General features: G+C 45.7%; 1 protein-coding gene across 1 annotated transcript in view; it reads right to left on the reverse strand.

The window, feature by feature from the left end:
- Window positions 1-19607: 19607 nt before the first annotated feature.
- Window positions 19608-27169, reverse strand: part of LOC142723859 (uncharacterized) — a 78704-nt gene continuing 71142 nt past the window's right edge. Inside the window, exons 21-23 of the mRNA XM_075848947.1 lie at window positions 24419-24522; window positions 20842-20949; window positions 19608-20037 (exon numbers count right to left, since the gene is read on the reverse strand). Coding sequence (XP_075705062.1) covers window positions 19829-20037; window positions 20842-20949; window positions 24419-24522 — 421 coding nt within the window. The 3' untranslated portion in view covers window positions 19608-19828. The remainder of the gene's footprint in view (window positions 20038-20841; window positions 20950-24418; window positions 24523-27169) is intronic.

Below are 27169 nucleotides of genomic sequence, written 5' to 3' on the forward strand. Positions count from 1 at the left end.
TTTAGTACTCTGCTGATCTTTAGTACTCCGCTGATCTTTAGTACTCCGCTGATCTTTAGTACTCCGCTGATCTTTAGTACTCTGCTGATCTCTAGTATTCCGCTGATCTCTAGTACTCCGCTGATCTTTAGTACTCCGCTGATCTTTAGTACACCGCTGATCTTTAGTACTCCGCTGATCTTTAGTACTCCGCTGATCTTTAGTACTCCGCTGATCTCTAGTATTCCGCTGATCTTTAGTACTCCGCTGATCTCTAGTACTCCGCTGATCTCTAGTACTCCGCTGATCTTTAGTACTCCGCTGATCTTTAGTACTCCGCTGATTTTTAGTACTCTGCTGATCTTTAGTACTCCGCTGATCTTTAGTACTCCGCTGATCTCTAGTATTCCGCTGATCTTTAGTACTCTGCTGATCATTAGTACTCCGCTGATTTTTAGTACTCCGCTGATCTTTAGTACTCTGCTGATGTCTAGTATTCCGCTGATCTCTAGTATTCCGCTGATCTTTAGTACTCTGCTGATCTTTAGTACTCTGCTGATCTCTAGTATTCCGCTGATCTCTAGTATTCCACTGATCTTTAGTACTCTGCTGATCTCTAGTATTCCGCTGATCTCTAGTATTCCGCTGATCTTTAGTACTCTGCTGATCATTAGTACTCCGCTGATCTTTAGTACTCTGCTGATCTCTAGTACTCCGCTGATTTTTAGTACTCTGCTGATCTCTAGTACTCCGCTGATCTTTAGTACTCCGCTGATTTTTAGTACTCCGCTGATCTTTAGTACTCTGCTGATCTCTAGTATTCCGCTGATCTCTAGTATTCCGCTGATCTTTAGTACTCTGCTGATCATTAGTACTCCGCTGATCTTTAGTACTCTGCTGATCTCTAGTACTCCGCTGATTTTTAGTACTCTGCTGATCTCTAGTACTCCGCTGATCTTTAGTACTCCGCTGATTTTTAGTACTCCGCTGATCTTTAGTACCCCGCTGATCTTTAGTACTCCGCTGATCTCTAGTACTCCGCTGATCTTTAGTACTCCGCTGATCTTTAGTACTCCGCTGATTTTTAGTACTCTGCTGATCTTTAGTACCCCGCTGATCTTTAGTACTCCGCTGATCTCTAGTATTCCGCTGATCTTTAGTACTCCGCTGATTTTTAGTACTCCGCTGATCTTTAGTACTCCGCTGATTTTTAGTACTCTGCTGATCTTTAGTACTCCGCTGATCTTTAGTACTCCGCTGATCTCTAGTATTCCGCTGATCTTTAGTACTCTGCTGATCATTAGTACTCCGCTGATTTTTAGTACTCCGCTGATCTTTAGTACTCTGCTGATGTCTAGTATTCCGCTGATCTCTAGTATTCCGCTGATCTTTAGTACTCCGCTGATCTTTAGTACTCCGCTGATCTTTAGTACTCCGCTGATCTTTAGTACTCTGCTGATCTCTAGTATTCCGCTGATCTCTAGTACTCCGCTGATCTTTAGTACTCCGCTGATCTTTAGTACTCTGCTGATCTCTAGTATTCCGCTGATCTCTAGTATTCCGCTGATCTTTAGTACTCCGCTGATATTTAGTACTCTGCTGATCTCTAGTACTCCGCTGATTTTTAGTACTCTGCTGATCTCTAGTACTCCGCTGATCTTTAGTACTCCGCTGATTTTTAGTACTCCGCTGATCTTTAGTACCCCGCTGATCTTTAGTACTCCGCTGATCTCTAGTACTCCGCTGATCTTTAGTACTCCGCTGATCTTTAGTACTCCGCTGATTTCTAGTACTCCGCTGATCTTTAGTACTCCGCTGATCTTTAGTACTCCGCTGATCTCTAGTATTCCGCTGATCTTTAGTACCCCGCTGATCTTTAGTACTCCGCTGATCTTTAGTACTCCGCTGATCTCTAGTATTCCGCTGATCTTTAGTACTCCGCTGATCTTTAGTACTCCGCTGATCTCTAGTATTCCGCTGATCTCTAGTATTCCGCTGATCTTTAGTACCCCGCTGATCTTTAGTACTCCGCTGATCTTTAGTACTCCGCTGATCTTTAGTACTCCGCTGATCTTTAGTACTCTGCTGATCTCTAGTACTCCGCTGATCTTTAGTACTCCGCTGATCTTTAGTACCCCGCTGATCTTTAGTACTCTGCTGATCTTTAGTACTCCGCTGATTTTTAGTACTCTGCTGATCTTTAGTACTCCGCTGATCTTTAGTACTCCGCTGATCTCTAGTATTCCGCTGATCTTTAGTACTCTGCTGATCATTAGTACTCCGCTGATCTTTAGTACTCCGCTGATCTTTAGTACTCTGCTGATGTCTAGTATTCCGCTGATCTCTAGTATTCCGCTGATCTTTAGTACTCTGCTGATCTTTAGTACTCCGCTGATCTTTAGTACTCCGCTGATCTTTAGTACTCCGCTGATCTTTAGTACTCTGCTGATCTCTAGTATTCCGCTGATCTCTAGTACTCCGCTGATCTTTAGTACTCCGCTGATCTTTAGTACACCGCTGATCTTTAGTACTCCGCTGATCTTTAGTACTCCGCTGATCTTTAGTACTCCGCTGATCTCTAGTATTCCGCTGATCTTTAGTACTCCGCTGATCTCTAGTACTCCGCTGATCTCTAGTACTCCGCTGATCTTTAGTACTCCGCTGATCTTTAGTACTCCGCTGATTTTTAGTACTCTGCTGATCTTTAGTACTCCGCTGATCTTTAGTACTCCGCTGATCTCTAGTATTCCGCTGATCTTTAGTACTCTGCTGATCATTAGTACTCCGCTGATTTTTAGTACTCCGCTGATCTTTAGTACTCTGCTGATGTCTAGTATTCCGCTGATCTCTAGTATTCCGCTGATCTTTAGTACTCTGCTGATCTTTAGTACTCTGCTGATCTCTAGTATTCCGCTGATCTCTAGTATTCCACTGATCTTTAGTACTCTGCTGATCTCTAGTATTCCGCTGATCTCTAGTATTCCGCTGATCTTTAGTACTCTGCTGATCATTAGTACTCCGCTGATCTTTAGTACTCTGCTGATCTCTAGTACTCCGCTGATTTTTAGTACTCTGCTGATCTCTAGTACTCCGCTGATCTTTAGTACTCCGCTGATTTTTAGTACTCCGCTGATCTTTAGTACCCCGCTGATCTTTAGTACTCCGCTGATCTCTAGTACTCCGCTGATCTTTAGTACTCCGCTGATCTTTAGTACTCCGCTGATTTTTAGTACTCCGCTGATCTTTAGTACTCCGCTGATCTTTAGTACTCCGCTGATCTCTAGTATTCCGCTGATCTTTAGTACCCCGCTGATCTTTAGTACTCCGCTGATCTTTAGTACTCCGCTGATCTCTAGTATTCCGCTGATCTTTAGTACTCCGCTGATCTTTAGTACTCCGCTGATCTCTAGTATTCCGCTGATCTTTAGTACCCCGCTGATCTTTAGTACTCCGCTGATCTTTAGTACTCCGCTGATTTTTAGTACTCCGCTGATCTTTAGTACTCCGCTGATCTCTAGTATTCCGCTGATCTCTAGTATTCCGCTGATCTTTAGTACTCTGCTGATCATTAGTACTCCGCTGATCTTTAGTACTCTGCTGATCTCTAGTACTCCGCTGATTTTTAGTACTCTGCTGATCTCTAGTACTCCGCTGATCTTTAGTACTCCGCTGATCTCTAGTATTCCGCTGATCTTTAGTACCCCGCTGATCTTTAGTACTCCGCTGATCTTTAGTACTCCGCTGATCTCTAGTATTCCGCTGATCTTTAGTACTCCGCTGATCTTTAGTGCTCCGCTGATCTCTAGTATTCCGCTGATCTTTAGTACCCCGCTGATCTTTAGTACTCCGCTGATCTTTAGTACTCCGCTGATTTTTAGTACTCCGCTGATCTTTAGTACTCCGCTGATCTTTAGTACTCTGCTGATCTCTAGTACTCCGCTGATCTTTAGTACTCCGCTGATCTTTAGTACCCCGCTGATCTTTAGTACTCTGCTGATCTTTAGTACTCCGCTGATTTTTAGTACTCTGCTGATCTTTAGTACTCCGCTGATCTTTAGTACTCCGCTGATCTCTAGTATTCCTCTGATCTTTAGTACTCTGCTGATCATTAGTACTCCGCTGATCTTTAGTACTCCGCTGATCTTTAGTACTCTGCTGATGTCTAGTATTCCGCTGATCTCTAGTATTCCGCTGATCTTTAGTACTCTGCTGATCTTTAGTACTCCGCTGATCTTTAGTACTCCGCTGATCTCTAGTATTCCGCTGATCTTTAGTACTCTGCTGATCATTAGTACTCCGCTGATTTTTAGTACTCCGCTGATCTTTAGTACTCTGCTGATGTCTAGTATTCCGCTGATCTCTAGTATTCCGCTGATCTTTAGTACTCTGCTGATCTTTAGTACTCTGCTGATCTCTAGTATTCCGCTGATCTCTAGTATTCCACTGATCTTTAGTACTCTGCTGATCTCTAGTATTCCGCTGATCTCTAGTATTCCGCTGATCTTTAGTACTCTGCTGATCATTAGTACTCCGCTGATCTTTAGTACTCTGCTGATCTCTAGTACTCCGCTGATTTTTAGTACTCTGCTGATCTCTAGTACTCCGCTGATCTTTAGTACTCCGCTGATTTTTAGTACTCCGCTGATCTTTAGTACCCCGCTGATCTTTAGTACTCCGCTGATCTCTAGTACTCCGCTGATCTTTAGTACTCCGCTGATCTTTAGTACTCCGCTGATTTTTAGTACTCCGCTGATCTTTAGTACTCCGCTGATCTTTAGTACTCCGCTGATCTCTAGTATTCCGCTGATCTTTAGTACCCCGCTGATCTTTAGTACTCCGCTGATCTTTAGTACTCCGCTGATCTCTAGTATTCCGCTGATCTTTAGTACTCCGCTGATCTTTAGTACTCCGCTGATCTCTAGTATTCCGCTGATCTTTAGTACCCCGCTGATCTTTAGTACTCCGCTGATCTTTAGTACTCCGCTGATTTTTAGTACTCCGCTGATCTTTAGTACTCCGCTGATCTCTAGTATTCCGCTGATCTCTAGTATTCCGCTGATCTTTAGTACTCTGCTGATCATTAGTACTCCGCTGATCTTTAGTACTCTGCTGATCTCTAGTACTCCGCTGATTTTTAGTACTCTGCTGATCTCTAGTACTCCGCTGATCTTTAGTACTCCGCTGATCTCTAGTATTCCGCTGATCTTTAGTACCCCGCTGATCTTTAGTACTCCGCTGATCTTTAGTACTCCGCTGATCTCTAGTATTCCGCTGATCTTTAGTACTCCGCTGATCTTTAGTGCTCCGCTGATCTCTAGTATTCCGCTGATCTTTAGTACCCCGCTGATCTTTAGTACTCCGCTGATCTTTAGTACTCCGCTGATTTTTAGTACTCCGCTGATCTTTAGTACTCCGCTGATCTTTAGTACTCTGCTGATCTCTAGTACTCCGCTGATCTTTAGTACTCCGCTGATCTTTAGTACCCCGCTGATCTTTAGTACTCTGCTGATCTTTAGTACTCCGCTGATTTTTAGTACTCTGCTGATCTTTAGTACTCCGCTGATCTTTAGTACTCCGCTGATCTCTAGTATTCCTCTGATCTTTAGTACTCTGCTGATCATTAGTACTCCGCTGATCTTTAGTACTCCGCTGATCTTTAGTACTCTGCTGATGTCTAGTATTCCGCTGATCTCTAGTATTCCGCTGATCTTTAGTACTCTGCTGATCTTTAGTACTCCGCTGATCTTTAGTACTCCGCTGATCTTTAGTACTCCGCTGATCTTTAGTACTCTGCTGATCTCTAGTATTCCGCTGATCTCTAGTACTCCGCTGATCTTTAGTACTCCGCTGATCTTTAGTACACCGCTGATCTTTAGTACTCCGCTGATCTTTAGTACTCCGCTGATCTTTAGTACTCCGCTGATCTCTAGTATTCCGCTGATCTTTAGTACTCCGCTGATCTCTAGTACTCCGCTGATCTCTAGTACTCCGCTGATCTTTAGTACTCCGCTGATCTTTAGTACTCCGCTGATTTTTAGTACTCTGCTGATCTTTAGTACTCCGCTGATCTTTAGTACTCCGCTGATCTCTAGTATTCCGCTGATCTTTAGTACTCTGCTGATCATTAGTACTCCGCTGATTTTTAGTACTCCGCTGATCTTTAGTACTCTGCTGATGTCTAGTATTCCGCTGATCTCTAGTATTCCGCTGATCTTTAGTACTCTGCTGATCTTTAGTACTCTGCTGATCTCTAGTATTCCGCTGATCTCTAGTATTCCACTGATCTTTAGTACTCTGCTGATCTCTAGTATTCCGCTGATCTCTAGTATTCCGCTGATCTTTAGTACTCTGCTGATCATTAGTACTCCGCTGATCTTTAGTACTCCGCTGATCTTTAGTACTCTGCTGATCTCTAGTACTCCGCTGATTTTTAGTACTCTGCTGATCTCTAGTACTCCGCTGATCTTTAGTACTCCGCTGATTTTTAGTACTCCGCTGATCTTTAGTACCCCGCTGATCTTTAGTACTCCGCTGATCTCTAGTACTCCGCTGATCTTTAGTACTCCGCTGATCTTTAGTACTCCGCTGATTTTTAGTACTCCGCTGATCTTTAGTACTCCGCTGATCTTTAGTACTCCGCTGATCTCTAGTATTCCGCTGATCTTTAGTACCCCGCTGATCTTTAGTACTCCGCTGATCTTTAGTACTCCGCTGATCTCTAGTATTCCGCTGATCTTTAGTACTCCGCTGATCTTTAGTACTCCGCTGATCTCTAGTATTCCGCTGATCTTTAGTACCCCGCTGATCTTTAGTACTCCGCTGATCTTTAGTACTCCGCTGATTTTTAGTACTCCGCTGATCTTTAGTACTCCGCTGATCTCTAGTATTCCGCTGATCTCTAGTATTCCGCTGATCTTTAGTACTCTGCTGATCATTAGTACTCCGCTGATCTTTAGTACTCTGCTGATCTCTAGTACTCCGCTGATTTTTAGTACTCTGCTGATCTCTAGTACTCCGCTGATCTTTAGTACTCCGCTGATTTTTAGTACTCCGCTGATCTTTAGTACCCCGCTGATCTTTAGTACTCCGCTGATCTCTAGTACTCCGCTGATCTTTAGTACTCCGCTGATCTTTAGTACTCCGCTGATTTCTAGTACTCCGCTGATCTTTAGTACTCCGCTGATCTTTAGTACTCCGCTGATCTCTAGTATTCCGCTGATCTTTAGTACCCCGCTGATCTTTAGTACTCCGCTGATCTTTAGTACTCCGCTGATCTCTAGTATTCCGCTGATCTTTAGTACTCCGCTGATCTTTAGTACTCCGCTGATCTCTAGTATTCCGCTGATCTTTAGTACCCCGCTGATCTTTAGTACTCCGCTGATCTTTAGTACTCCGCTGATTTTTAGTACTCCGCTGATCTTTAGTACTCCGCTGATCTTTAGTACTCTGCTGATCTCTAGTACTCCGCTGATCTTTAGTACTCCGCTGATCTTTAGTACCCCGCTGATCTTTAGTACTCTGCTGATCTTTAGTACACCGCTGATCTTTAGTACTCCGCTGATCTTTAGTACTCCGCTGATCTTTAGTACTCCGCTGATCTCTAGTATTCCGCTGATCTTTAGTACTCCGCTGATCTTTAGTACTCCGCTGATCTTTAGTACTCTGCTGATCTCTAGTATTCCGCTGATCTTTAGTACTCCGCTGATCTTTAGTACTCCGCTGATCTTTAGTACTCCGCTGATCTTTAGTACTCTGCTGATCTCTAGTATTCCGCTGATCTCTAGTACTCCGCTGATCTTTAGTACTCCGCTGATCTTTAGTACACCGCTGATCTTTAGTACTCTGCTGATCTTTAGTACTCCACTGATCTTTAGTACTCTGCTGATCTCTAGTATTCCGCTGATCTTTAGTACTCCGCTGATCTCTAGTACTCCGCTGATCTTTAGTACTCTGCTGATCTCTAGTATTCCGCTGATCTTTAGTACTCCGCTGATCTTTAGTACTCCGCTGATCTCTAGTACTCCGCTGATCTTTAGTACTCTGCTGATCTCTAGTATTCCGCTGATCTTTAGTACTCCGCTGATCTCTAGTACTCCGCTGATCTTTAGTACTCTGCTGATCTTTAGTACTCCGCTGATTTTTAGTACTCTGCTAGTCTTTAGGCCTCCTTCACACAGAATTTCTCTGGCAATTTTATCTGCATGAAAAAAGCTTCTTAAAATGCCAACGTCATTAGCGATCCTGAGATTGTTTTCTCGTGACACATTGTACTTTATTTCAGAGGTAAAATTTGGTCGATACAATCAGTGTTTATTGTGAAAAACTCCAAAATTATGAGAAAATGTGCAAAAATTAGCATTTTTCTAAATTTGAATGAATCTACTTGTAAAACTGCTAGTAATACCACACATAATAGTCAGTAATTAACATTTGCCATGTGTCGGCTTTATGTTTGCACCGTTTTTTGAACATCCTGTTCTTTTTTCGAGGCTGTTACAAGGTTTAGAGCATAAGCAGCAATTTATCACATTTGCAAGTAAAATTAAAAACCCTATTTTTAAACTGCTGTTTTTAGGGGCCAGGTCAGTTGTGAAGTGACTTTGAGGGGCCCATACATTAGAAACCCCCAATAAGTCACCCCATTTTAAAAACGGCATCTCTCAAAGTATTCAAAACAGCATTTAGAAAGTTTCTTAACCCTTTAGGAGTTTCACAGGATTTAAAGCAAAGTAGAGGAGTAATTTACAAATTAATTTTTATTTTTTTGCAGAAATTCAATTTTGATTAAAAAAAATTTGTAACACAGAAGGATTTACCTGAGAAACACAACTCCATATTTATTGCCCAGATTCTGCAGTTTTGAGAAATATCCCCCATGTGGCCCTGTGTGATAATGGAGTGAAGCTCCGGCCTCAGAAGCACAGGAGCAGCCGGAGGATTCTGGGGCCTCCTTTTTATTAGAATATATTTTGTCAGGTTTGGAGAGGTCTTGTGATGGCAACACACAAAACACCTCAACACAACAGAAACACCTTAACAAAGACCCCATGTTAGAAACTGCACCCCACAATGAATTCATCTAGGGGTGTAGTGAGCAAATTTACCCCACAGGTGCTTCATAGATTTTATTAGAATTGGGGCGTGAAAATTAAAAAAATTATTTTTTCCAATAAGATGTGGTTTTAGCTCAAAATTTTTCAAGAAATAAAGGAGAAAAAGCCCCCCAACATTTATAAAGCAGTTTCTTCTCAGTAAAGCAACACCCCACATGTGGTTGTAAGCTGCTGTTTGGGCACACAGCAGGGCTCAGAAGGGAAGGAGCGTCATTTGGCTTTTGAAGTGCCGATTTTACAGAATTCGTTTCTGTTCGCTATGTCGCATTTGCAAATCCCCTGTGGGACCAAAACAGTGAAGGGGGTGTAGGGAGCATGTTAACCCCGCAGGTGTTTTGCAGAAATTAGTGTGGACTCGATGTTGCAGAGTGAAAATTGTATTTTTTTTCATAGCTATGCCAATATGTGGTGCCCGGCTTGTGCCACCATAACAAGACAGCTCTCTAATTATTATGCGGTGTTTCCGGGTTTTAGAATCACCCTTCATGTGACCCTAATCTTTTGCCTGGACATTTGACAGGGCTCAGAAGTGAAAGAGTACCATGCGGAATTGAGGCCTAATTTGGCGATTTACAAAGTATTGGTTCACAATTGCGGAGGCTCCGATGTGAAATAATAAAAGAAATCCCTGAGAAGTGACCCCATTTTGGAAACTTCACCCTTCAAGGCATTTATTAAGGGGTGTAGTGAGCATCTTCACCCCACACGTCTTTTCCATAAATGATTGCGCTGCGGATGGTGCAAAGTAAAAATTGCAATTTTTCCTTAGATGTGACATTTCAGTGCCCAATATGTCGTGCCCATCCTGTGCCACTGGAGACACAACCCAAAAATTGTTAAGCGGGTTCTCCCTGGGTTGGCGTTGCCATATATGTGGAAGGAAACTGCTGCTTGGGCACACCGCAGGGTTCAGAGGGGATGGAGCGCCATTTGGCTTTTGGAGCATGGATTTTGCTTTGTAGTAGTTCTGTTTGGGTATTACTGGTGTTTCAGTTTATAATGTGGGGGTACATGTAAGCCGGGCGGAGTACATCAGGGGCATAGCCAGGAGGTATAATAATGTGGGGGCACATGTGAGCCGGGCAGAGTATGTCAGGGGCATAGTCAGGTGGTATAATAATTTGGGGGCACATGTGAGCCGGGCAGAGTATGTCAGGGGCATTGTCAGGTGGTATAATAATGTGGGGGCACATGTGAGCCGGGCAGAGTACAACAGGGGCATAACCAAGTGGTATAATAATGTGGGGGCACATGTGAGACGGGCAGAGTACATCAGGGGCATAGTCAGGTGGTATAATAATGAGGTAAAATAATCCATAGATGTGGGTTACGCCGTGAAGCAATCCTTTATGCCCAGGCCGGTGTCGCACTAATAAAGGTCCTTTCTTATCCCCCTTTTGGTCCACACTCCGCACCTTTGCAATTTGGGGAATTTTGCTGGGAAGTGTCGTCCTGGTATAATACGGGTGCCCTCGCTTCCAGCAGAAATATACGAGTCCTCCCTTTCCTGGTATAATACGGGCGCCCTCGCTACCAGCAGATGTTTGGGTCCTCCCCTTCCTGGTATAATACGGGCACCCTCGCTTCCAGCAGATTTGTTTGGGTCCTCCCCTTCCTGGTATAATGCGGGCGCCCTCGCTTCCAGCAGATATGTTTGGGTCCTCCCCTTCCTGGTATGATACGGGCGCCCTCACTTCCAGCAGATATGTTTGGGTCCTCTCCTTCCTGGTATAATATGGGAACCCTCACTTCCAGCAGATATGTTTGGGTCCTCTCCTTCCTGGTATAATACGGGCGCCCTCACTTCCAGCAGATATGTTTGGGTCCTCCCCTTCCTGGTACAATACGGGAACCCTCGCTTCCAGCAGATATGTTTGGGTCCTCCCCTTCCTGGTACAATACGGGAACCCTCGCTTCCAGCGGATATGTTTGGGTCCTCCGCTTCCTGGTATAATACGGGCACCCTCGCTTCCAGCAGATATGTTTGGTCCTCCCCTTCCCGGTATAATACGGGCGCCCTCGCTTCCAGCAGATATGTTTGGTCCTCCCCTTCCTGGTATAATACGGGCGCCCTCGCTTCCAGCAGATATGTTTGGTCCCTCCCCTTCCTGGTACAATACGGGCGCCCTCGCTTCCAGCAGATATGTTTGGTCCCTCCCCTTCCTGGTTCCCTAATTTTAGGGCCTTGATAAATCGCCTCTTGAAACTGAAGGAAAGTTTCCCTCGGGCTGGACATCTTTCTTTCCTCTGATGTCAGGGCTGTTTTTTGCGGGATGTGCTGTAGTTTTTATTGGTAGCATTTTGGGGTACATACGACTATTTGATACATTTTTATCCCATTTTTTGGAAGGCAAAGTGATAAAAAAAAAACAGATTAGGAAGAAAAAGCTGCTCCTCTGAACGGGCGCTCAGGTGTGGATTGTACTGATATCTTCACAAAATCGTCAGGGTGTATTTTCAACGATTTTATTATTAAAAAAGAACAATATAAAATTTGATTGCTGCAATCAAATTTTATATTGTTCTTTTTTAATAATAAAATCGTTGAAAATACACCCTGACGATTTTGTGAAGATATCAGTACAATCCACACCTGAGCGCCCGTTCAGAGGAGCAGCTTTTTCTTCCTAATCTGCATTACTTCAAAACCGCAAGGAGAGGAGTTCCTGACACGAATTCACCCCATGCGGTTATGGCTCCAGAGGCAAGCACAGTGTGATCAAGCGTGTACAAGCTACAAAGGGTTGTGCTGGCGACATTGCACAACTCACCAAGGTGAGCTCCATTCATTAAGTTACTCACTATCCTACAAATACCAGAACGATATCACCTTAGAGGAGCGCCGTTTTTTTCTTTTTTTTCTCTTTTTTATCCCCCCTTTTTATCTTAAGAAAAAAAAAACAGCAATTCCCACGAAGTTCCTATAGGTTTTTTTTTACGGTGTTCACCACGTGGTATAAATAACAGAATATTTTTAACAGTTTACGGAGGCGGCGATGTCAATTATAAATAGTTATTTTTAGATTTTCAATTTTTTTCCAATAATAAAGACATGGTTTGTTGGTCGGTCGGCAGGTTGGTCGGTCGGCAGGTTGGTCGGTCGGCTAGTTGGTCGGTCGGCAGGTTGGTTGGTCGGTCGGCAGGTTGGTCGGTCGGTCGGCTGGTTGGTCGGTCGGCTGGTTGGTCGGTCGGCAGGTTGGTTGGTCAGTCGGCTGGTTAGTCGGTTGGCTGGGGAAGTTTGGGGTGGAAGAACTTGACCGGCCGCACAGAGTCCTGACCTCAACCCCATCCATCACTTTTATGATGAACTAGAATGAAGATTACGAGCCCAGCCCCCTCCACCAACATCAGCATCTGACCTCACAAATGATCTTCGAGGTGAATGGACAAAATTTCCCACAGACCCCCCCCCCCCCCCCAAAATCTTGTAGAAAACCCCCAGCAGATTGGAGGACATTTTACTGCAAAGGGTGTGTGTGTGGGGGCTCCATATTAATGTCTATGGATTTATAATGGGTTGTCATAAAAGCCCCAGTAGGTGAAGTCGGGGTGGGAGGGGGGGGGGGGGTCACAATAGATTACTTCACGGTTTTACCAGTTGTTTTTCCATGCTGTCGGTTTGTGTCTCTTGTGAAACAAGCTGGGCTATAGATTAGAGTTGCAATGGGGCCCCCCGTCTTCCCCACTCTCCAACGCCCTCTTCTTTTAGCCACACCCCTTACGGCGCCAAACACGGGTTTTCATGTTACGTGACTGAGGACATTGAAGGGTCTTTAGAATATTTTAGACTCTCAGTAATTCTGAAGATTAGCATCTCGTCTACAAGAACTTGGTCTCAGGGAAGGATGAAGATATTTTACCATTTCTTCTGCGACTCCTTGAGATTTGTTGATGTCCCATATGGGGGAGCGCAGAATAGTGGGAGCTATCCTCAGGAATTCCGGGAAATGTGGGTGTACGGGTGTATGTGAGTGGGTGTGCGGGTGTATGTGGGTGAGCGGGTGTAGGTGGGTGTATGTGGGTGAGCGGGTGTATGTGGGTGATCGGGTGTAGGTGAGCGGATGTATCTGGGTGAGCGGGTGTATTTGGGTGATCACGTGTAGGTGGGTGTATGTGGGTGAGCGGGTGTATCTGGGTGATCGGGTGTATGTGGGTGAGCGGGTGTATGTGGGTGAGCGGGTGTATGTGGGTGATCGGGTGTATGTGGGTGAGCGGGTGTATTTGGGTGTGCGGGTGTATGTGGGTGTATGTGGGTGATCGGGTGTAGGTGAGCGGATGTATCTGGGTGAGCGGGTGTATTTGGGTGATCACGTGTAGGTGGGTGTATGTGGGTGAGCGGGTGTATCTGGGTGATCGGGTGTATGTGGGTGAGCGGGTGTATGTGGGTGAGCGGGTGTAAGTGGGTGAGCGGGTGTAAGTGGGTGAGCGGGTGTATCTGGGTGAGCGGGTGTATGTGGGTCTGTGTCCCGCAGGTTCTCTGTCTCCAGGACTTTCCTCTGTGACGTTACAACTCTCAGGGGAGGAAGATTCTGGCATTATGACTTCTCTCTGGGGTTGCAGGGGGCGCTCTTCTCTCTGGTGCGGTCACGACCTGTTACGGGGGAAGTGACGGACTGAGGCGGTTACAGCGGATGATCAGGTCTGTAAATATTCTTTATTGATATTATAAAACACAATAGAAAATCACAGAAGACTAAAACATTATAAAAGATAGTGCCGAGGACAGTGATGGATGATGGGAGTCAGTGCTGAGGACTGGTAAATAATGGGGGGCACACAGTGTGGAGGGGACATCGATATATGACTAAGGTTACTCAGTGCAGTGATGGATGATGGGGGTCACTCAGTGCGATGGACAGCGATATATGATGAGGGTTAATTAGTGCAGTGAACAGTGATGAATGATGGGGGTTATGGTCCTATTACACAGCGCGATATGGGACATGAAAACGAGCGCTGATCGGCTTTGATTGGTTAGGAACGAGTGTTCATCACTACGATCGCTCGTCCTCATACATTTCCATGATGTCGGCAGCACGTCGTTGTTCACACAGGGAGATGTTCTGCCGGCAAGCGAGAAATCAGCGATTAACAGGCTCATTCATTGGCTGATCGTTGCGCTGTTTACACAGGACAATGATCGGGAACAAGAGCTTATATTAACCATCATTGGCCCGTGTACAGGAGACAGTGATGGATGATAGGGGTAGTCTCTGATGTACAGGAGACCGTGATGGATGATAGGGGTAGTCTCTGATGTACAGGAGACAGTGATGGATGATAGGGGTAGTCTCTGATGTACAGAAGACCGTGATGGATGATAGGGGTAGTCTCTGATGTACAGGAGACAGTGATGGATGATAGGGGTAGTCTCTGATGTACAGGAGACAGTGATGGATGATAGGGGTAGTCTCTGATGTACAGGAGACAGTGATGGATGATAGGGGTAGTCTCTGATGTACAGGAGACAGTGATGGATGATAGGGGTAGTCTCTGATGTACAGGAGACCGTGATGGATGATAGGGGTAGTCTCTGATGTACAGGAGACCGTGATGGATGATAGGGGTAGTCTCTGATGTACAGGAGACAGTGATGGATGATAGGGGTAGTCTCTGATGTACAGGAGACAGTGATGGATGATAGGGGTAGTCTCTGATGTACAGGAGACCGTGATGGATGATAGGGGTAGTCTCTGATGTACAGGAGACAGTGATGGATGATAGGGGTAGTCTCTGATGTACAGGAGACCGTGATGGATGATAGGGGTAGTCTCTGATGTACAGGAGACCGTGATGGATGATAGGGGTAGTCTCTGATGTACAGGAGACCGTGATGGATGATAGGGGAAGTCTCTGATGTACAGGAGACAGTGATCGGAGTTTATGGACAAATAGAGGAGCGAGGCACCGCTGTAAATATATCCCACCTAGGGGTAAGGGGTTAATAAGAGCATAATGTAACGCAAATAATTATAATGTGCCCCCACGAGAAGTTGGCTTCAAATAAATATATATTAGACTGGACCCCAACCTGCAGATACCCCGTGATCATGTGACCACCGTGAAGACGACAGATGAGACGACCTGAGGACAGTGGATCCCAGGGATATCGATCAAGACAAGAAAAGGAATCAGCAAACGTATATCAAAGGTAACAAAATCATTACCAGATATTTTCCCCGCTGATCCCCAAGTTATATCACATGACATTATGCTGTACTGATCCTCCAGAGCTGCACTCACTATTCTGCTGGTGGAGTCACTGTGTACATACATTACATTACTTATCCTGTACTGATCCTGAGTTACATCCTGTACTCCGGAGCTGCACTCACTATTCTGCTGGTGGAGTCACTGTGTACATACATTACATTACTTAGCCTGTACTGATCCTGAGTTACATCCTGTATTATACTCCAGAGCTGCACTCACTATTCTGCTGGTGGAGTCACTGTGTACATACATTACATTACTTATCCTGTACTGATCCTGAGTTACATCCTGTACTCCGGAGCTGCACTCACTATTCTGCTGGTGGAGTCACTGTGTACATACATTACTTATCCTGTACTGATCCTGAGTTACATCCTGTATTATACTCCAGAGCTGCACTCACTATTCTGCTGGTGGAGTCACTGTGTACATACATTACATTACTTATCCTGTACTGATCCTGAGTTACATCCTGTATTATACTCCAGAGCTGCACTCACTATTCTGCTGGTGGAGTCACTGTGTACATCACATTACTTATCCTGTACTGATCATGAGTTACATCCTGTATTATACTCCAGAGCTGCACTCACTATTCTGCTGGTGGAGTCACTGTGTACACATTACATTACATATCCTGTACTGATCCTGAGTTACATCCTGTATTATACTCCAGAGCTGCACTCACTATTCTGCTGGTGGAGTCACTGTGTACATACATTACATTACTTCTCCTGTACTGATCCTGAGTTATATCCTGTATTATACTCCAGAGCTGCACTCACTATTCTGCTGGTGGAGTCACTGTGTACATACATACATTACTTATCCTGTACTGATCCTGAGTTACATCCTGTATTATACTCCAGAGCTGCACTCACTATTCTGCTGGTGGAGTCACTGTGTACATCACATTACTTATCCTGTACTGATCATGAGTTACATCCTGTATTATACTCCAGAGCTGCACTCACTATTCTGGTGGAGTCACTGTGTACATACATTACATTACTTATCCTGTACTGATCCTGAGTTATATCCTGTATTATACTCCAGAGCTGCACTCACTATTCTGCTGGTGGAGTCACTGTGTACATACATTACATTACTTCTCCTGTACTGATCCTGAGTTATATCCTGTATTATACTCCAGAGCTGCACTCACTATTCTGCTGGTGGAGTAATTGTGTACATACATTACATTACTTATCCTGTACTGATCCTGAGTTATATCCTGTATTATACTCCAGAGCTGCACTCACTACTCTGCTGGTGGAGTCACTGTGTACATACATTACATTACTTATCCTGTACTGATCCTGAGTTATATCCTGTATTATACTCCAGAGCTGCACTCACTATTCTGTTGGTGGAGTCACTGTGTACATACATTACATTACTTATCCTGTACTGATCCTGAGTTACATCCTGTATTATACTCCAGAGCTGCACTCACTATTCTGCTGGTGGTGTCACTGTGTACATACATTACATTACTTATCCTGTACTGATCCTGAGTTACATCCTGTATTATACTCCAGAGCTGCACTCACTACTCTGCTGGTGGAGTCACTGTGTACATACATTACATTACTTATCCTGTACTGATCCTGAGTTACATCCTGTACTCCGGAGCTGCACTCACTATTCTGCTGGTGGAGTCACTGTGTACATACATTACTTATCCTGTACTGATCCTGAGTTACATCCTGTATTATACTCCAGAGCTGCACTCACTATTCTGCTGGTGGTGTCACTGTGTACATACATTACTTATCCTGTACTGATCCTGAGTTATATCCTGTATTATACTGCAGAACTGCACTCACTATTCTGCTGGTGGAGTCACTGTGTACATACATTACATTACTTATCCTGTACTGATCCTGAGTTACATCCTGTATTATACTCCAGAGCTGTACTCACTATTCTGCTGGTGGAGTCACTGTGTACATACATTACTTATCCTGTACTGATCATGAGTTACATCCTGTATTATACTCCAGAGCGGCACTCACTATTCTGCTGGTTGAGTCACTGTGTACATACATTACATTACTTATCCTGTACTGATCCTGAGTTACATCCTGTATTATACTCCAGAGCTGTACTCACTATTCTGCAGGTGGAGTCACTGTGTACATGCATTACATTACTTATCCTGTACTGATCCTGAGTTATATCCTGTATTATTCTCCAGAGCTGCACTCACTATTCTGCTGGTGGAGTGACTGTGTACATACATTACATTACTTATCCTGTACTGATCCTGAGTTATATCCTGTATTATTCTCAAGAGCTGCACTCACTATTCTGCTGGTGGAGTGACTGTGTACATACATTACATTACTTATCCTGTACTGATCCTGAGTTACATCCTGTATTATTCTCCAGAGCTGCACTCACTATTCTGCTGGTGGAGTCACTGTGTATATACATTACATTACTTATCCTGTACTGATCCTGAGTTACATCCTGTATTATATTCCAGAGCTGCACTCACTATTCTGCTGGTGGAGTCACTGTGTACATACATTACTTATCCTGTACTGATCCTGAGTTATATCCTGTATTATACTCCAGAGCTGCACTCACTATTCTGCTGGTGGAGTCACTGTGTACATACATTACTTATCCTGTACTGATCCTGAGTTATATCCTGTATTATACTCCAGAGCTGCACTCACTATTCTGCTGGTGGAGTCACTGTGTACATACATGACATTACTTATCCTGTACTGATCCTGAGTTATATCCTGTATTATACTCCAGAGCTGCACTCACTATTCTGCTGGTGCAGTCACTGTGTACATACATTACATTACTTATCCTGTACTGATCCTGAGTTATATCCTGTATTATACGCCAGAGCTGCACTCACTATTCTGCTGGTGGAGTCACTGTGTACATACATTACATTACTTATCCTGTACTGATCCTGAGTTATATCCTGTATTATACTCCAGAGCTGCACTCACTATTCTGCTGGTGGAGTCACTGTGTACATACATTACATTACTTATCCTGTACTGATCCTGAGTTACATCCTGTATTATACTCCAGAGATGCACTCACTATTCTGCTGGTGGAGTCACTCTGTACATACATTACATTACTTATCCTGTACTGATCCGGAGTTACATCCTGTATTGTACTCCAGAGCTGCACTCACTATTCTGCTGGTAGAGTCACTGTGTACATACATTACATTACTTATCCTGTACTGATCCTGAGTTATATCCTGTATTATACTCCAGAGCTGCACTCACTATTCTGCTGGTGGAGTCACTGTGTACATACATTACATTACTTATCCTGTACTGATCCTGAGTTACATCCTGTATTATACCCCAGAGCTGCACTCACTATTCTGCTGGTGGAGTCACTCTGTACATACATTACATTACTTATCCTGTACTGATCCGGAGTTACATCCTGTATTGTACTTCAGAGCTGCACTCACTATTCTGCTGGTAGAGTCACTGTGTACATACATTACATTACTTATCCTGTACTGATCCTGAGTTATATCCTGTATTATACTCCAGAGCTGCACTCACTATTCTGCTGGTGGAGTCACTGTGTACATACATTACATTACTTATCCTGTACTGATCCTGAGTTATATCCTGTATTATACTCCAGAGCTGCACTCACTATTCTGCTGGTGGAGTCACTGTGTACATACATTACTTATCCTGTACTGATCCTGAGTTACATCCTGTATTATACTCCAGAGCTGCACTCACTATTCTGCTGGTGGAGTCACTGTGTACACACATTACATTACTTATCCTGTACTGATCCTGAGTTATATCCTGTATTATACTCCAGAGCTGCACTCACTATTCTGCTGGTGGAGTCACTGTGTACATACATTACATTACTTATCCTGTACTGATCCTGAGTTATATCCTGTATTATACTCCAGAGCTGCACTCACTATTCTGCTGGTGGAGTCACTGTGTACATACATTACTTATCCTGTACTGATCCTGAGTTACATCCTGTATTATACTCCAGAGCTGCACTCACTATTCTGCTGGTGGAGTCACAGTGTACACAATGACCTGACATCGGGGGGGGGGGGGGGGGGGGGGGGGGGGGATCAGGTGGATGTAAGATTTATATACAGGCAGCAGCAGATTTCCTCAGACACTATATACAGATGTCACCGGTTTTTCTGCTTCTAGGGAAGAACTTTCATCTAGTGACTGAGGAACTTCAATAAAACCTCCAGCTGCCCCCTCCCCCGGAGTATATAAGTGATTCTGCTCTATAGGAGCCAGCCGGAGACAGTAGTGAATACAATAATCTTGGTGTTGGGTATATTGAGCGCCGGTGACTACACGTTCTGGGTCACATGACCACTGGTCATCCTTTTGGAGCCATAAACGCTCATTGATCCCCTTGTAATGTCCCATAATCCTCCTCTTCGGTCTCATTCGTGGCTTTAGTGTGAGTCTCGGGGTAGCGCCACCCCCGGTTATTAGACGTCCCAACATTAGTGGTTTACGTCTCTTTTATTCCTTCCTTCGTAAGAACTTTCTGAAGACAGATTTATTCCGTGGCTTTAGGTCTGCTGCGTGCCTGCTGAGGGTCTCCCCCTGTGGGGCAGCAAAAGAATGACAGCGACCACGGGAGGTCAGAGGGTCATCAATACGAAGGGTCACAGAGAAGCTTGAAGAGGTCTCCCAAGGGCCCGAAACGCACGTCACATTCTGATACAAGGCTATAACACAGAAAGAAAACTCAAATAAGCGAGGAAGAGGGACAAAAATACCCATGAAAAACATAGATAAGCGGCATCCTCAGTGATGTCACCGCTGCTCTCTAGTGAATGGACAGGCTACATTCTCAGTGATGTCACCGCTGCTCTCTAGTGAATGGATAGGCTGCATTCTCAGTGATGTCACCGCTGCTCTAGTGAATGGATAGGCTGCATTCTCAGTGACGTCACCGCTGTTCTCTAGTGAATGGATAGGCTGCATTCTCAGTTATGTCACCGCTACTCTCTAGTGAATGGATAGGCTGCATTCTCAGTGACGTCACCGCTGCTCTCTAGTGAATGGATAGGCTGCATTCTCAGTGATGTCACCGCTGCTCTCTAGTGAATGGATAGGCTGCATTCTCAGTGATGTCACCGCTGCTCTCTAGTGGATGGATAGGCTGCATTCTGAGTGATGTCACCGCTGTTCTCTAGTGAATGGAAAGGCTGCAATCTCAGTGACGTCACCGCTGCTCTCTAGTGAGTGGATAGGCTGCGTTCTCAGTGATGTCACCGCTGCTCTCTAGTGAATGGATAGGCTGCATTTTCAGTGATGTCACCGCTGCTCTCTAGTGAATGGATAGGCTGCACTCAGTGATGTCATCGCTGCTCTCTAGTGAATGGATAGGCTGCATTCTCAGTGGTGTCACCGCTGATCTCTAGTGAATGGATAGGCTGCATTCCCAGTGATGTCACCGCTGATCTCTAGTGAATGGATAGGCTGCATTCTCAGTGATGTCACCGCTGCTCTCTAGCTGTATATCTTACCTGAGCTGAAGGACTGTGACCTCCTCCTTCTTGTCGATAGGTTACGATTAGGACCAGCACTATCAGACTCTAGGAACAGCGGATGATGAGGGTTGTGTTTGGAGACTTCTGTTAAAAGGAAAAATAGAGAAAATTAACTGAATATTTAACTGAAATTCTGTTTCATCCCGACTCCCTGTAACATTACACGTATGATCCCGACTCCCTGTAACATTACACGTATGATCCCGACTCCCTGTAACTTTACCCGTGTGATCCCGACTCCCTGTAACTTTACACGTGTGATCCCGACTCCCTGTAACATTACACGTGTGATCCCGACTCCCTGTAACATTACACGTGTGATCCCGACTCCCTGTAACATTACACGTATGATCCAGACTCCCTGTAACATTACACGTATGATCCCGACTCCCTGTAACATTACACGTGTGATCCCGACTCCCTGTAACATTACACGTGTGATCCCGACTCCCTGTAACATTACACGTGTGATCCCGACTCCCTGTAACATTACACGTATGATCCCGACTCCCTGTAACATTACACGTGTGATCCCGACTCCCTGTAACATTACACGTGTGATCCCGACTCCCTGTAACATTACACGTGTGATCCCGACTCCCTGTAACATTACACGTATGATCCCGACTCCCTGTAACATTACACGTATGATCCCGACTCCCTGTAACATTACACGTGTGATCCCGATTCCCTGTAACATTACACGTATGATCCCGACTCCCTGTAACATGACACGTATGATCCCGACTCCCTGTAACATGACACGTTTGATCCCGACTCCCTGTAACATGACACGTGTGATCCCGACTCCCTGTAACATGACACGTGTGATCCCGACTCCCTGTAACATTACACGTGTGATCCCGACTCCCTGTAACATTACACGTTTGATCCCGACTCCCTGTAACATTACACGTATTATCCCAACTCCCTGTAACATTACACGTGTGATCCCGAGTCCCTGTAACATTACACATGTGATCCCGAGTCCCTGTAACATTACACGTGTGATCCCGAGTCCCTGTAACATTACACGTTTGATCCCGACTCCCTGTAACATTACACGTGTGATCCCGACTCCCTGTAACATTACACGTGTGATCCCGACTCCCTGTAACATTACACGTGTGATCCCGACTCCCTGTAACATTACACGTGTGATCCCGACTCCCTGTAACATTACACGTGTGATCCCGACTCCCTGTAACATTACACGTGTGATCCCGACTCCCTGTAACATTACACGTGTGATCCCGACTCCCTGTAACATTACACGTATGATCCCGACTCCCTGTAACATTACACGTATGATCCCGACTCCCTGTAACATTACACGTATGATCCCGACTCCCTGTAACATTACACGTGTGATCCCGATTCCCTGTAACATTACACGTATGATCCCGACTCCCTGTAACATGACACGTTTGATCCCGACTCCCTGTAACATGACACGTTTGATCCCGACTCCCTGTAACATTACACGTGTGATCCCGACTCCCTGTAACATTACACGTGTGATCCCGACTCCCTGTAACATTACACGTTTGATCCCGACTCCCTGTAACATTACACGTATTATCCCAACTCCCTGTAACATTACACGTGTGATCCCGAGTCCCTGTAACATTACACATGTGATCCCGAGTCCCTGTAACATTACACGTGTGATCCCGAGTCCCTGTAACATTACACGTTTGATCCCGACTCCCTGTAACATTACACGTGTGATCCCGACTCCCTGTAACATTACACGTGTGATCCCGACTCCCTGTAACATTACACGTGTGATCCCGACTCCCTGTAACATTACACGTGTGATCCCGACTCCCTGTAACATTACACGTGTGATCCCGACTCCCTGTAACATTACACGTGTGATCCCGACTCCCTGTAACATTACACGTGTGATCCCGACTCCCTGTAACATTACACGTGTGATCCCGACTCCCTGTAACATTACACGTGTGATCCCGACTCCCTGTAACATTACACGTGTGATCCCGACTCCCTGTAACATTACACGTGTGATCCCGACTCCCTGTAACATTACACGTGTGATCCCGACTCCCTGTAACATTACACGTGTGATCACGACTCCCTGTAACATGACACGTGTGATCCCGACTCCCTGTAACATTACACGTATGATCCCGACTCCCTGTAACATTACACGTATGATCCCGATTCTCTGTAACATTACACGTATGATCCAGGTTCCCCGTAACATTACACATATTATCCCGACTCCCTGTAACATTACACGTGTGATCCCGATTCCCTGTAACATTACACGTTTGATCCCGACTCCCTGTAACATTACACGTTTGATCCCGACTCCCTGTAACATTACACATGTGATCCCGACTCCCTGTAACATTACACATGTGATCCCGAGTCCCTGTACATTACACGCGTGATCCCGACTCCCTGTAACATGACACGTGTGATCCCGACTCCCTGTAACATGACACGTGTGATCCTGACTCCCTGTAACATTACACGTATGATCCTGACTCCCTGTAACATTACACGTATGATCCCGATTCCCTGTAACATTACACGTATTATCCCGACTCCCTGTAACATTACACGTGTGATCCCGACTCCCTGTAACATTACACGTGTGATCCCGACACCCTGTAACATTACACGTGTGATCCCGACTCCCTGTAACATTACACGTGTGATCCCGACTCCCTGTAACATGACACGTGTGATCCCGACTCCCTGTAACATGACACGTGTGATCCCGACTCCCTGTAACATGACACGTGTGATCCCGACTCCCTGTAACATGACACGTGTGATCCCGACTCCCCGTAACATTACACGTATTATCCCGACTCCCTGTAACATTACACGTATGATCCCGATTCCCTGTAACATTACACGTATGATCCAGGTTCCCTGTAACATTACACATATTATCCCGACTCCCTGTAACATTACACGTGTGATCCCGATTCCCTGTAACATTACACGTGTGATCCCGACTCCCTGTAACATTACACGTATGATCCGGATTCCCTGTAACATTACACGTATGATCCAGGTTCCCTGTAACATTACACATATTATCCCGACTCCCTGTAACATTACACGTGTGATCCCGACACCCTGTAACATTACACGTATGATCCCGATTCCCTGTAACATTACACGTATGATCCCGACTCCCTGTAACATTACACGTATGATCCCGATTCCCTGTAACATTACACGTATGATCCAGGTTCCCTGTAACATTACACATATTATCCCGACTCCCTGTAACATTACACGTATGATCCCGACTCCCTGTAACTTCACACGTATGATCCTGACTCCCTGTAACTTCACACGTATGATCCTGACTCCCTGTCTGTCCTTGTGATGTCTTCTGATCCATTATTTGGGTGTATATGGACCATGTACTTTACCTGGTTCTCTGCCCAATACATTTAGGATTTAGGATCTTTGTATGACCTGCCGGACTATTAGGAGATCCCAGGAATAGTCATTGTACAATATCCCATATGAGTCCCCACCAGAAAATAACGGGGTGTCTCACCGGCTGCCACATTCTTCATCTCCTTTCGATATGGTGAATCGGCTACTGGAACTATATCTGCGGCTCGTGGTGATCTAGACTGACACAAATCTGGCATCCAGGACCTTAAACGATTAATAGATTATTATCAGTCCCTAATTGATCGTCAAACAGAACACAAAATTACAGAACAGCCCAGAATGATGATTAATGATCCTCAAATATCCTGCAATAACTGATCACCATCATCTAACGCCTCAGAGTCATCTCTGGAGAGGAAGTCGATTCTTATTTGTGATTGTCCATCAATAATGTCTGTGGTACACGGCACCAACAACAAATGGCGCGTCACAAATCTCTATTCTAGTACCGGTCTCCCATTGATATCCATGTAAATAGTAAGGAAAAAGTTGAAAAGACAGGGGAGACAAAGAAGACAGAGAGTCAAGAGAGACAAAGGAAGAGACAAAAGTAGATACTAGGGAGACAGTGAGAGAGGCAGAGGAGACATAGAAATAGACAGGGAAGAAAAGGAGAGGCAGGGAAGACAGAGCGAGAGAGGCAGGGAAGACAGAGAGAGAGAGAGACAGGGAAGACAAAGAGGCAGGGAAGACAAAGAGAGAGGCAGAGAAGACAAAGAGAGGCAGGGAAGACAAAGAGAGGCAGGGAAGACAAAGAGAGGCAGGGGAAGCAAAGGAGATTCAAGGAAGAATCTCTATTTTAGTACCTGTCTCCCATTGATATCCATGTAAACAGTAAGGAAAAAGTGGAAAAGACATGGGAGACAAAGAGAGTCAAGAAAAACAAAGGGAGAGAAAAAAAAGTAGATACTAGGGAGACAGTGAGATAGGCATTGGAAAGAAAGAGAGAGGCAGGGAAGACAGAGAGAGAGAGAGGCAGGGAAGACAGCGAGAGAGAGGCAGGGAAGACAGAGATAGAGAGGCAGGGAAGACAGAGAGAGAGGCAGGGAAGACAGAGAGAGAGGCAGGGAAGACAGAGAGAGAGGCAGGGAAGACAGAGAGAGAGGCAGGGAAGACAGAGAGAGAGGCAGGGAAGACAAAGAGAGAGGCAGGGAAGACCGAGAGAGAGAGAGAGAGAGAGAGAGAGGCAGGAAAGACAGAGAGAGAGAGAGGCAGGGAAGACAGAGAGCGAGGCAGGGAAGACAGAGAGAGGCAGGGAAGACAGAGAGGCAGGGAAGACAGAGAGAGAGAGGCAGGGAAGACAGAGAGAGAGAGGCAGGGAAGACAGAGAGAGAGAGGCAGGGAAGACAGAGAGAGAGGCAGGGAAGACAGAGAGAGAGAGAGAGGCAAGAAAGACAGAGAGACAGAGAGAGGCAGGAAAGACAGAGAGAGAGGCAGGGAAGACAGAGAGAGAGGCAGGGAAGACAGAGAGAGAGGCAGGGAAGACAGAGAGAGAGGCAGGGAAGACAGAGAGAGAGGCAGGGAAGACAGAGAGAGAGGCAGGGAAGAGAGAGAGAGAGAGAGAGAGGGGCAGGGAAGACAGAGAGAGAGAGAGAGAGGCAGGGAAGACAGAGAGAGAGAGAGAGAGAGGCAGGGAAGACAGAGAGAGAGAGAGAGGCAGGGAAGACAGAGAGAGAGAGAGAGGCAGGGAAGACAGAGAGAGAGAGAGAGGCAGGGAAGACAGAGAGAGAGAGAGAGGCAGGGAAGACAGAGAGAGAGAGAGGCAGGGAAGACAGAGAGAGAGAGAGAGGCAGGGAAGACAGAGAGAGAGAGAGAGAGAGAGGCAGGGAAGACAGAGAGAGAGAGAGAGAGAGAGGCAGGGAAGACAGAGAGAGAGAGAGAGAGGCAGGGAAGACAGAGAGAGAGAGGCAGGGAAGACAGAGAGAGAGAGAGAGAGAGAGAGAGAGGCAGGGAAGACAGAGAGAGAGAGAGAGAGAGAGAGAGGCAGGGAAGACAGAGAGAGAGAGAGAGAGAGGCAGGGAAGACAGAGAGAGAGAGAGAGGTAGGGAAGACAGAGAGAGAGAGGCAGGGAAGACAGAGAGAGAGAGAGAGGCAGGAAAGACAGAGAGAGAGAGAGGCAGGAAAGACAGAGAGAGAGAGAGGCAGGGAAGACAGAGAGAGAGAGAGAGGCAGGGAAGACAGAGAGAGAGAGAGGCAGGGAAGACAGAGAGAGAGAGAGGAAGGAAGACAGAGAGAGAGAGAGGCAGGGAAGACAGAGAGAGAGAGAGGCAGGGAAGACAGAGAGAGAGAGGCAGGGAAGACAGAGAGAGAGAGAGGCAGGGAAGACAGAGAGAGAGAGAGGCAGGGAAGACAGAGAGAGAGAGAGGCAGGGAAGACAGAGAGAGAGAGAGGCAGGGAAGACAGAGAGAGAGAGAGGCAGGGAAGACAGAGAGAGAGAGAGGCAGGGAAGACAGAGAGGCAGGAAAGAGAGAGAGAGGCAGGGAAGACAGAGAGGGGCAGGGAAGACAGAGAGAGAGGCAGGGAAGACAGAGAGAGAGGCAGGGAAGACAGAGAGAGAGGCAGGGAAGACAGAGAGAGAGGCAGGGAAGACAGAGAGAGAGACAGGGAAGACAGAGAGAGAGGCAGGGAAGACAGAGAGAGAGGCAGGGAAGACAGAGAGAGAGAGGCAGGGAAGACAGAGAGAGAGAGGCAGGGAAGACAGAGAGAGAGAGGCAGGGAAGACAGAGAGAGAGAGGCAGGGAAGACAGAGAGAGAGAGGCAGGGAAGACAGAGAGAGAGGCAGGGAAGACAGAGAGAGAGGCAGTGAAGACAGAGAGAGAGGCAGGGAAGACAAAGAGAGAGGCAGGGAAGA

Source organism: Rhinoderma darwinii, unplaced genomic scaffold, assembly GCF_050947455.1.
Source record: "Rhinoderma darwinii isolate aRhiDar2 unplaced genomic scaffold, aRhiDar2.hap1 Scaffold_563, whole genome shotgun sequence".
In the NCBI taxonomy this organism is placed as follows: Eukaryota; Metazoa; Chordata; class Amphibia; order Anura; family Rhinodermatidae; genus Rhinoderma; species Rhinoderma darwinii.